The following is a 12,478-nucleotide window of genomic DNA, read 5'->3' as shown; positions in this document are numbered from 1 at the left end:
GCATAATCGGCGTCTTCTAACGTCAGAATGTGCTTGTACAGATATTTACTGGAAGTGCGGCGATCATTTAATAGAAAGCTTGTATTAGCTGGAGGGGCGTTTATAAGCTAGACTTAATATACACTGGCTTAGAAAAACAGAGACTTCAAACAAAGTGAAAAAGTCTGCCTGCTGAAGCTTTTAAAGATGTTATTTCCATATCAAAGGAAGTGTCCTATATCCAGCCTCTAGAAGAAAATATTTGAATATTTCATCATCAATCAGAAGCTGCGCTGCGCCGTAAAAGCGTGGGCCCGGGAGTGGACCCTGCCAGCAGGTTAGAAAAACGATACCGCCATTCTGGTTTGTGCAGTTTTTGGCACTGCAGCGTTGTAAACATACACAAATAGCTTCAACCCTGGCACCCAAGCTTTCCTGGAAAAAGGTCGGCTCCAAGAAAACCCATTAGGACTTCATCTGGAATCGTTCGTCCTCCAAAGAAAAAGTTCGGAGACGCTTTCCAAGCAAAATCTTTCCAAATGATAGAGTAAGCATGCAGAAATGTGCAAAAATATACCAGAGCGGCCTGCTTCCAGGTGGTGCTGTTTTGCTGGACTTCTTGAATTACCGAATTTGACTGGGCTTTCATTTCATGCTGTTGTTAGAAAAATATTATCTGTTCTCCAATGAACCTTTATAAAAAGGAGAAAAGTCTTCTGGGTAGATGCCATTTTTATATGGCTGGCTGGGCAAGTGAACTTCTCGCATGCTGGATTTTGGAAACAATTACACCGCCTTTACTATAGATCCCAACTCTCCATAAATTCGAGAGACTGTTCCACTTTTGGAACCAAGTCCCTCTTCCCTCCTCAGTTGCCACCAAAAGTGTTTAACTACATTAAATGTTACACTCATTCTTGAATTGATTGCAATATTTTCAAAATCCAGTATAAAGGAAAGGTAGTTTTGAAAAAAGGAATAGATGAACCCCCCCCCCCAATCCCATATTACAAAGTGTTCTGTGAATGGCAAAGAGGAGAGGGGGCGGTTAAAGGAAACTAGTGTTTCCATGTATATGAGCTGCAGCTCCCATACCCACAGCAGATGGAATTATAGCATGAGCTATGCTATCCAGTATGAATAAAAGTAAAACCCAAACTCCAAAAAAAGTTTGCACGCTGTGTAAAATCTACGTAAAAAAAGAATGTAATGATTTGCAAATCTCATAAACCCATGTTTTATTCACAATAGAATGTACCATTGTAAGAAAAAAAAGAAGGTAATTGTGAAATTGATGGCAGCAACACGTCTCAAAAAAGTTAGGACAGGGCAACAAAAAGCTGGCAAAGCAAGAGCTAGAAGAACATTAAGGCCCCTTTCACACATACGGTCCGTTCAGTTCATCAGTTCAGTCACGTCAAATGTATCAGTTTTCCATCCGTTTTTCATCCATTTTTCATCCGTTTTTCATCAGTTTTTTCATCAATTGTTATCTGTTTTTCATCCGTTGTCGTCCGTTTTTCATCCGTTGTCGTCCGTTTTTCATCCGTTGTCGTCCGTTTTTCATCCGTTCACGTCCGTTTTTCATCCGTTGTCATCCGTTTTTCGTCCGATCCGTTTTTTTGACGGATGAAAAATAGGGCATTCATCCGTTCAAAAAAACTGACCTTGACGGAAGCGGATGAAAACGGATGTTAACTGATGATGATCCGTTATCGTCTGTTTTTACATAGAGATACACTGATGTCCGTTTTTCATCCATCAACGGATGGATGAAAAACGGACAAACGGACAGCATGTGTGAAAGGGGCCTTAGCAATGAACTAGGTTAATTGGCAACAGGCCAGTAACATGATTGGGTTTAAAAAGTGCATCTTAGAGAGTCAGAGTATCTCAGAAGTAAAGATGGGGAGAGGTCCATCAACCGGTAAAAAGCTGCGTCTAAAAACTGCCGAACAATTTCAGAATAATGGTCTTCAACATAAAATTCCAAAGATTTTAAATATATCATCATCTACAGCACATGAGATCATGAAAAGATTCTGAGAATCTGGAGAAATCTTGCGCAAGGGACAAGGCCACAATATTGAATGCCTGTGATCTTCAGGCCCCCATTAAAAACAGGCATGATTCTATGATACTCCCAAAAATCACTGTCAGTGAACACAGCTCATCGTTCTTTTCAAAACTGCAAGGTAAAGCTCTATCTTGCAAAGAAGAATCAATACTTGTACATGTTCCAGAAAGGCCACCATCTTCTTTGAGCCAAAGCTCATTTAAAATGGTCTGTTGCAAACTGGAATACAGTACTGTGGTCAGACGAATCAAAATTTGACATTCTTTTTGGCAACCATGGGCGCCACCTCCTCCACACTAAGGCTCCATGTACACGGGACGTTAGAAAAAACGCGCTGCAAGGCTAGTTCTGACGCTGGGAAAAAGCAGCTGTTAAACGTGCTTTCAGTAGCTTTTTCCATTGTCGTTATTGCACGTTTGGCCACGTTGCTTTTAGCAGCGTTTTTTCTGCCATTCAAAATCAATGGTTCCGTATGGGAGCCTATTGATTTGAATGGAAGTCGCACCGCAAGTCGGATCAGGATGATCCGACTTGCGGCGCGACCTGCCCTGTGAGAATCTTGAGGGGGAACTCCACGCCAAAAAAAACGGCGTGGGGGTCCCCCCCAGGTTCCAAACCAGGCCCTTCGGGTCCGGTATGGAATTTGAGGGTAGCCCCACGCCGAAAAAACGGTGTGGGGTCCCCCCCAAAATCCATAGCAGATTCTTATCCGAGCATGCAGCCCAGCAGGCCAGGAAAGGGGAGGGGACGAGCGAGCGGCCCCACCCCCCCTGGACCATACCAGGCCACATGCCCTCAACATGGGGGGGTGTTGGTGCTTTGGGGCAGGGGGAGCTCTGCACCCTCCACCTCAAAGCACCTTGCCCCCATGTTGATGGGGACAAGGGCCTCATCCCCACAACCCTGGCCGGTGGTTGTGGGGGTCTGCAGGCAGGGGGCTCATCGGAATCTGGAAGCCCCCTTGAACAAGGGTGGCCCCCCAGATCCCGTACCCCCTCCCTATGTGAATGGGTATAGGGTACACTGTACCCCTACCCATTCACCCCATTCACTACCCTCAAATTCCATACCGGACCCGAAAGGCCTGGTTTGGAACCTGGGGGGGACCCCCACGCCGTTTTTTTTCCCATTTTTTGGCGTGGAGTTCCCCCTCAAGATTCTCACAGGGCAAGTCGCGCCGCAAGTCGCGCTGCAAGTCGGATCATCCTGATCCGACTTGCAGTTCGACTTCCATTCAAATCAATAGGCTCCCATAGGTAACCATTGATTTTGAATGGAAGAAAAAAAACGTAGAACGTGGCTGAACGTATGTTCATCACGTTCGGTCACGTTTGGTTGCGTCCGGCTGTGTTTCTGCGTTTCAAACGCTGGGAAACACACGTTCGAACGCAAATAATTGCGTTCTAAAAAACGTCCCTGAACTCAACTGCCTGCAAATGACTGTAAACGACCCTGTGTACATGGACAGATAAAATAAAATGTAGATGGGTTCAGGGGCTTCTAAAAAAAACGCCCAACTGCTCCTAAACGGCCATTTCCAGCGTCCCGTGTACATGGAGCCTCAAGAGGGAAGGGACCTTCCAGTTTATCAGCGATCAGGTATAAAGCTTGCATCTCTGAATGTATGGGGGGTGGGGGGGTTGCATTAGTGCATTTGGAATGGGCAGCTGTCACATCTGGAAAGGCACCATCAATGCTGAAAGATACTGTATATCCAGGTTTTCAAGCAACATATTGTCAAGAGCATCTAATGTTCCTGCTCCTCATTCCAGCGTCCTGGGTTGGGCTGTGGCATTCTCCTTGTCTGTCTGTCCACCTGCAAAGTAATTAATGTGGCCAGTCTCTGGGTGGAGACCAAACCTGATTTCAGCAAGCCAAGCCTGCAGTGTCATGTGATTTTGCGTTTGTAACATGTTTTCAAAGCTACCTGTTTGTCTGCTATGCTGTTTGGATTTCCCAGTCTATGACCTTGGATCAGATATCAAATATTCTCTGAACTCTGCATGCCTTGTACTCAGACTGTCATTGAACCACTCTGCCTGTCTGCCAACCGCAAGTTCTTGTTAGCTTTACTCAGTTCCCGCCTGCCCTGTCATGGTGGCCAGACACTATAGCATTGTGTATGAGTTCTGGGGGCAACCGCGTACTTGGTTGCTTTATGGGAAAGGGGCTGCTATAGGTGAAGAACACAGAAGCTAGCTATAGTGTCTGACCACCTGCGTTAGGGGTAAGCATGACACATATGATCAGGGAAGAATGGTACAACATTCCTCTCCCAAAACTTGAGCAACTGGTCTCCTCAGTTCCTAGATGTTTACAGAGTGTTGTTAAAAGAAGAAGAGATGCTACAACAGGGTAAACATGGCCCTGTCCTATCTTTTTCTGGAATTGGGGTTGTACTTTGCCAGCTTTATGTTGCCCTGTTCCAACTTTTTGGGGATGTGTTGCTGCCATCAATTTCAAAATGACCTTATTTAATAATAAAATGGTACATTTTCTCAGTTTAAACATGTGATATGTTTTCTATTTTCTACTGTGAGTAAAATTTGGGTTCATGAGATTTGCATTCTCAACTTTTTCAGAAATTGAGGTTGTATAAAGTGTAAAGCATCGATTCTGGATGTGTCAGGTTTTTCATAGCAGAAATGACTAAAAGCTGCTTGCCTGGGGTTCTGATTTAACGGAAGTAAGGGGGAATCTCCCCAGAGGTGCCATGGACCTCAGTAAAACCCATCAGAGCTTCTAAATCTTCCCTACTCTATTTAAACCAAGAAGGAGTTTTGGCTGCAGTTGGACTTTAAGATTTTTTGGACTAGTGTCCTTGTGACCGATATGGACCATCTGTCTACATTGTCAATATGGCAAATGGCTGGGTGTCTAATCAAGATGCTGCATCTTCCAAAATGTTCCAGCAACTTTAAATAACTTGAATAAACTTTTTAAAATCTTCAAACAGCTCACATCCTGACCAATTCAGTCCTGGCATAGAAGCTGGGTTGTGTTGATTGTACCCCCAGCATAACAGCATTGTGCATAAGTGTTGTTCTCCTTTGTTTACAAGCGGGCACATGCACAATGAGCTCTCCCTCCTCCGTTACAGCAGTGGCTGAGCTTGATCCTGTTATGCTTAGGGCATGCTCAATGGTCCAATGCGTCCCAGCTTCAATGCCAGGATGGAATGGATTGGTCAGGGTGGTAGTATCTTGGCCAGGAATGGGGAAAGCAGAGATTGTCCTACAGGTATGTCATGTAAACTAAGCCCTATTTTTCTAAGCTGGACAATATTTTTCACACTACTGGGGTCCCTTGACTGCGCAGCACTTTTTTATTTTTAAATAACTTACTTTTTATCATGGAAACCAGAAGTATCTTTCTCTACAGGCTACAACTGTTGCTTCTGTACATGCCAAGCCAGTACATTGGCTTTGGAAGAGGGGGAGGTGTGTACTGGGGGAGGTGTTGGGTGAAGAGCTCTGTACTTTGATGGACGGGGTGCAGTGGGTTGGGGGGGGAAAGCTTTGTACTAAAGCGCACATTAGGGGAGAGCCCTGTACCCGGGGGGTAAGCTCTGTACTGGGAAGGTGTTGGGAGAAGAACTCTGTACTGGTAGGTGGGGGGGGGGGGCAGCGTGTTGGAGGGGGAAAAGCTTTGTACCAAAGGCGGTACTGGGGGGAGAGCACTGTACCAGAAGGGGGAGATTGTGGGGTGAGCTCTGCTTTGGGGGGGGTGTTGGGGTCAGAACTCTGTACTGGGGGGTTGGGGGGGGGGGGGAGCTCTGTACTGGGGCAGATGTTGGGGTGACAGCTTTGTACTGGGGTGAGCTTAGTAATGGGCAAGTGGGGTTGGGGGGGCTTAGTACAGTACAGGGAGTGGGAGGGGGTGGAGGGAAGGCTCTGTACTGGGGGGGAAGTGGGTACAGGGTTGGCGGAGAGCTCTGTACTGGGAAGATGTTGGGGCAAGAACTCTGTACTGGGGGTTGGGGAGAGAGCTCTGTACTGGGGGAGGTGTTGAGGGAAGAGCTATGGAGCGCTGTACCAGAGGGGGGAGGGAGTTGTGGGGTGAGCTTTGTACTGGGGAGGTGTTGGGGGAACAACTCTGTACTGGGGAGTTGGGGGGACAGCTCTGTACTGGGAGAGGTGCTGGGGTTAGAGCTTTTTACTGGGGGGGGGGGACTTGGTGGGGAGCTCAGTACTGGGTAGGGGGAGAGGGGGGAGAACTTTGTACTGGGAGGGGGTGAAGGAAGGGCTCTTTACTAGGGAGAAGTGGGTGGGGGTGTTGGGGGAGAGCTCTATATTCTTGAGGGGGGTATTAGTTCCTGCACCTATTCTCTGAAAAAGCCCCAATTGACTTTGTTATCACAATTTATAGCAGCTTTATTGCCAAATTAATTGACCCGTAGTTGACATATAAATTGCCCTAGACCATAAGGGGTGTACAGGTTTTGAAGTCGGAGAGGTTAAAGAGAATATAAATCGTGAAATAGCAGCACTGCAGTCAGGATACAAAGATGAAGTTGCTACAGGTGGTATGTGAATTGGGGATGGCTAACCTAAATTCTGCCCTGGAGCCCCAGACTATCAATCCGGTCCCATCCTAATCCACCAGACTGAGACATATTATCCCACAGAGCAATGGAAAGCCACATTCTGTCTGTACTGTATAATATATAGCGTGCCGATATGTTTTACTGCCCGTCTATGCAAAATGTATAAAGCGTGGGCATATTTTATCTTTGATATAGGACAAAGAACACATGTGATGCCCCCATCTGTATCATATTGGCAGGCTGTTTGTTTTTGGATGATCAGATACCAGTTTATCTGTGACGGATTTTAGGAGCGCATTTGAATACAGATGTGAGTCAAATCATTTCCAGATACCGGCTGCCTGAAACGATTGCAAGGCTTATGTCTGCAACCTTCCCCAGTGCAAGGGTGAATTCTTGAGGGATAAAGCCTAATACAAAACAGCCAAGGAATGTCACCAGTTCTTCATGGGCTCGTAACTCTCCAGAAAGGTGTCCGTCTCCAAAAATGAATTTCTGTACATTCTGGAGGTCAAGTAAAATGTCAAAATTTTGATTTTTGCTCTTAGGCAGCATAGGAGCCTAGTACTTAGTGCCATTTTCTTGAAGCGCTGGGCTGTTTGATTCAGTTCTCAACACCAGCAATGCTTTCTGTATATAGTCTTGTGCATTCTCTTGTAGGGAAAGGGTCACAGAATTGCCCAACGTTGATCCCCAGCTCGCCTGCCTATTAGGTGTCACCATAGGTAGCAGCGAGAGCTGGCTCAGGGACCCCCTGTAGTGAATATGTGGTGAAGTATCCTAAATTAGCCCTCAGAAAAGTAGTCAGGTATGAACAGTGAGGTTGTGCCAGCCCTGCTCATGCCAATGGGGCTTAGTTATAAATTGTTGGGAGTCTTCCCAGGGTTGACATGATGGGAAGTGTTTGAAGGAGTTTCCACTTAGGGGGTAAGCAGGGAAAAAAAGGTGTAGGATTCTTGTAATTATTCTCATCCCTTTTGCATGGGATGCTGTACTCTGGCAAACCCCCACTAACATGCACAGGCTCCTTGACTTGGCTTCCCTTTATGTTCCCTCTACTACTTGCACAATCTTAAGGAATATCCCATCACCGATGGGATGTCTGAAGGATGTATGTATGTATATCACGTGAGTTCAGTAAGCAGTTAAAAAGGCTTCCATTGTTTGAACTCTTTCTTCTCCTAACCTCAAGATGGGAACATCTTCTAGAAGTGGATAGCTGCTATTGGAATCTTTTGCCATATGGCCTGAACCAAGTATGGGTTGGACCAATTGGAGGGTGCTGGTGAGGCCATGCTGAAGCCTCCCAGGATGTGCTCTTGTATTGGCATGTTCCAAGGGTATACTAACTTTGTCTGAGAATGATTTTATAGACGAAAGGTCCACTACTGCCATATCACCTACTGAACATGACCTTATACAGGGGTCTTCAAACTATGGCCCTCCAGTTGTTCAAGAACTACAGTTCCCATCATGCCTAGTCATGTCTGTGAATGTCAGCATTTTACAATGCCTCATGGGATGTGTAGTTCTGCAACAGCTGGAGGGCCGTAGTTTGAGGATCCCTGACCTTATAGGTAGGTTCACTACTGCCACATCACCTACTGTACATTACCTTGTAGGTAGGTCCACTACTGCCATATCACCTACTGAACATGACCTTATAGGTAGGTTCACTACTGCCATATCTACTGTACATGACCTTGTAGGTAGGTCCACTACTGCGACATCACCAACTGTACATGACCATGTAGGTAGGTCCACTACTGCCATATCAACTACTGAACATGACCTTATAGGTAGGTTCACTACTGCCATACCACCTACTGAACATGACCTTATAGGTAGGTCTTCTACTGCCATAAAATCGACTGTACATGACCTTGTAGGTAGGTCCACTACTGCCATATCACCTACTGAACATGACCTTATAGGTAGGTTCACTACTGCCATATCTACTGTACATGACCTTGTAGGTAGGTCCACTACTGTACATGACCTTGTAGGTAGGTCTTCTACTGCCATATCACCTACTGAACATGACCTTATAGGTAGGTTCACTACTGCCATACCACCTACTTGTAGGTAGGTCCACTACTGTCACATCTGCCATACCACCTACTTGTAGGTAGGTCCACTACTGTCACATCACCTACTATACATGACCTTGTAGGTAGGTCCACTGCCATATCACCTACTGAACATGACCTTATAGGTAGGTTCACTACTGCCATACCACCTACTTGTAGGTAGGTCCACTACTGTCACTACTGCCATACCACTTACTTGTAGGTAGGTCCACTACTGTCACATCACCTACTGTACATGACCTTGTAGGTAGGTCCACTACTGCCATATCTACTGTACATGACCTTGTAGGTAGGTCACCTACTGTACATGACCTTGTAGGTAGGTCTTCTACTGCCATATCACCTACTGCACATGACCTTTTAGGTAGGTTCACTACTGCCATATCATCTACTGTACATGACCTTGTAGGTAGGTCACCTACTGTACATGACCTTGTAGGTAGGTCTTCTACTGCCATACCACCTACTGCACATGACCTTGTGCTGATATCACACTCTAAAAGTCTACCAAACTCTGAGTGCAAATAACTTACTAAAATAACAGAGTTGTGTACCTAAGAAGAAAGGTATCTAAGGTATGATTGCCACCTTTTCTTCAAGCTAAACCTGAACACTTTAGCCACGCACGGCAAAATTTTATTTTTAAGGGGGAACGCTCTGGACTCTTGATGTAAAGGGGAACTCTATTGTAAGGGGGTTTCTGCTCACCAAACCTCCCACATACATCAGAGTTTATCCCTTAAGTTAGGGTTTACAAATCCCTCCTTACATCAGAGTCCACAGGGAACCCCTTACACCTTACCTTAGTGTACTCACTCACTTGGAGTCAGGAGAGAGAAGGGAGAGAGGGCAGAGACTTCAGTCACAGATATTGCATGGTGAGCTCACCCAACCGAGGATGGAGGCTCAGACATCGAAGTCTTTCATCCACAATGTATCTACCGGTGAGCTTCAATCTTCCAGCACACACATCCCTTTACTGAGGCACAGAATGCCAGGGATTTGGAGTGTGGATGGGCAGACAAAGGGGTAGTTGTGGGAGGAGCAGATCAAGCCCTCTCTCCTCTTCTGTCTGTGTATGGGGTTGGAGCCCGTGTGCACACCTATGCACTCAGCGGTTGTGATACTTGGTTGCATGGGGAGCCACAGTCCATTCTGAATATTATGTCTGGGTTTCAGGTGGCCGAAACCGGGGCACATACTTCAAAACCTGAACTGTCCAGGTGAATCCCGGATGGGTGGCAACCCTAGTCTAATGAGTTATGCTTACTCATGTGCTGGGAGACAGTGTTATCAGCAGTTGGCCTGGCATTGTAGAATCTCAGGAGGCCTTTCAATTTCAGAGGTGTCCTCAAACTTTGTGAAACTAGTGACGCTAATGTGGGGCTGTTTTTTGGCATTGGAACTGCTTCAGTAGCTATTTAATGGTGAACTTCAGGCACAGAAACTTTCATTGAAGTATATTTCTCGATAGCCAGGAAGGATATAAATCCACTGCTCTACTCTCACTTTGGAAACCAGGACACAACAGAAAAGCTAAGACACTGCTACCATAAAGTCTAAAGTAGGACCAACACAAATGGATAGAAGTACATACAGTAGGTGTGATAAGTTAAAATGTCCATAAAACTTTATCTTCCCATGAAAACAACACCACACACACGCATGAAGATCACCATCCAAGTGGCACCACTGTACAAAATACTACTTAATGCCCATATAATATTAACCCCCAAATTACAGCCAACAACACTGTGGCATTTTCAGTGTGTATTATGAGCTAGAGCATGTCTGATAGAGCCTGCCTCATTTCCTGGCTGGAGGATGTCCAGTATCATCCTTCTCTTTCCTCCCCAGCTTGACTGTTTCTGGCTGGCCCCTTTCATTTATTGGTTTTCAGTTCTTCCAGTCATGGAGGCTCAGCATGATTCTGTATGTAGGCATTAGTACAGCTTCCTTTTCTCAGGAGCAGCACCGTGCCAGCCCCTCCCACCAGCCACAATCTGCCTGCATTGCACAGAGAAGCACAGAGGCCTAGTGATTATGTCACTGTGTCTAAAATGAGCTGTGTAATAAAAACAGAAACATTTTAATTATGAATAAATTTAATTACCAAGCAGACGGGGGGCGGGGGAACCAGGTAAGCCAAGGCAATAATAAGTACATTCAACTTCAGCTTTAAAGTGGTTCTATAGGCTGAAGGTTTTATACCTCATGCATGAAGGTAAAAAACCTTATGTGTGCTTCTTCCCCCACAGCTCCCACAATACACACCTGAGCCCCCTCTTGATCCAGAGATGTGTACGGCTGTCCCAGGAGTCCCTCACTTCATTGGCTATAATCAATAACAGCCTGTGAGCCAATGAGAAGAGAGCAAGGTGGAGCATAGAGCAGTGGCTCAGGAACGAGCACGACGCATTGCCCCCCTTGCAAACCGCTTTCTTTTGGGGCACTGGTCAAGGGGGAGAAGCCAGGAGTGCCAGGGGGGACACGAGAAGAGGAGGATCGGGGCTGCTCTGTCCAAATCCACTCCACATAGCGGGTAAGTATGACAGCTGAGCCTTTAATACCACTTTAGGGTGGCCACTTAGGCAATATTAACACATGTCATTTTAGAGCAACTTAAATCATATTTAAATGGTTAGAACCCAATCAAGAATTTGTATGCCCTTTGTGTCTCACTGGGGTGGCACAGGAACAGTAAGGCTGGGGAGGAAAGGGCTAATCTGGAGGAGTGGGAGTTCCTAAGCAAGCTGTACCATCCAAGGTAACACCCACATGTGATGCTGAGCCTCCATGGTTGAAAGAACTGATATCCAACGAATTAAAAGGGTGGACCAAGGACAGCTAGGCTCAGGAGGAAAGAGCTAGATGATGCTGGGCGTTGTCTAGCCTGGAAATGAGTGTGCTCTATCTGACCTGCTGCAGCTTCTAATGCACCCTGTGAGAAGCTTACAGTGTTCAGTGGAATCAAAGTAACCAAATTCGCTATGGGAGAGGAGTCTGTACAGCTGTGGAAGACCATAGAGAAGGATGGAGCGTTATTCGGCATGCTTTAAATACTGCAACAGCTTGAAGAACCAGAGCCCATCCATGTTACAAGCATTACATAAGATCACTTAGGTGCAATCCATATTAAACCAAGCACTATATCTGTAATCACACAGCCTGCCGTATTGTCAGGTGGTCACTCACTTACCTTTATATGAGCTGATGGATCTGGAACAGTCTGAATCATGTCCTTACCCCGGTCTGATCACCATACCAGAGAGGGAGTCCCGAGTGTAGCTGTACAATGACAAACAAAGCTTCAGTTGTCACATCTGATTTATTATTATTATACAGGAATTATATAGGGGCAACAGTTTGCACAGAGCTTTACATTATAAAAGCAGACAGTACAATTACAATACAATACAATACAAGAGGGTTCAGAGGGCCCTGCTCCAGAAAGCTTACAATCTAATCATTTACCAAGATAAGGTGATATTAGCTGCTGCAGAAATGAATTTAATCAATAATCCACATTGCATGCAGTATTCTATCATTGTGCGGTTTTTGCATATTTTTAGGGTCCTTTCACATGGGCTTTCCTCCCGGCGGACTCCGTTTTTTTCAACGGGGATCGATCCGCTGATCCCTGCTGAGCAGGCAGATGACAGCTCCGTTTCTGCTCTGTGTGCAGACATGGAGCTGTCAGATCCCCGCTCTCCTCTATGGGAGATCGGGTGAAAACGGACCACCTGTCGGTTTTAATCCGATCCGATCCTCCAGATTGATCGAAAA

The 12,478-nt window shown here is 45.9% G+C and overlaps 1 protein-coding gene across 2 annotated transcripts in view; it reads right to left on the bottom strand.

The window, feature by feature from the left end:
* The window catches only part of ERG (ETS transcription factor ERG), a 289,108-nt gene extending 277,127 nt beyond the window's left edge, over positions 1-11,981 (bottom strand). For both annotated transcript variants that reach the window (XM_082246101.1, XM_082246105.1), the window contains exon 1: positions 11,892-11,981. In XM_082246101.1, the coding sequence (XP_082102227.1) occupies positions 11,892-11,930 (39 nt within the window). In that variant the 5' untranslated portion in view covers positions 11,931-11,981. The remainder of the gene's footprint in view (positions 1-11,891) is intronic.
* Between the last annotated feature and the right edge of the window lie 497 nt (positions 11,982-12,478).

The sequence above is a fragment of the Pelophylax lessonae genome (genome assembly GCF_965119305.1).
Source record: "Pelophylax lessonae genome assembly, chromosome: 2".
NCBI lineage: Eukaryota > Metazoa > Chordata > Amphibia > Anura > Ranidae > Pelophylax > Pelophylax lessonae.
The sequence above is the reverse complement of the archived record's forward strand: the minus strand, read 5'-3'. Positions and strand labels throughout refer to the sequence as shown.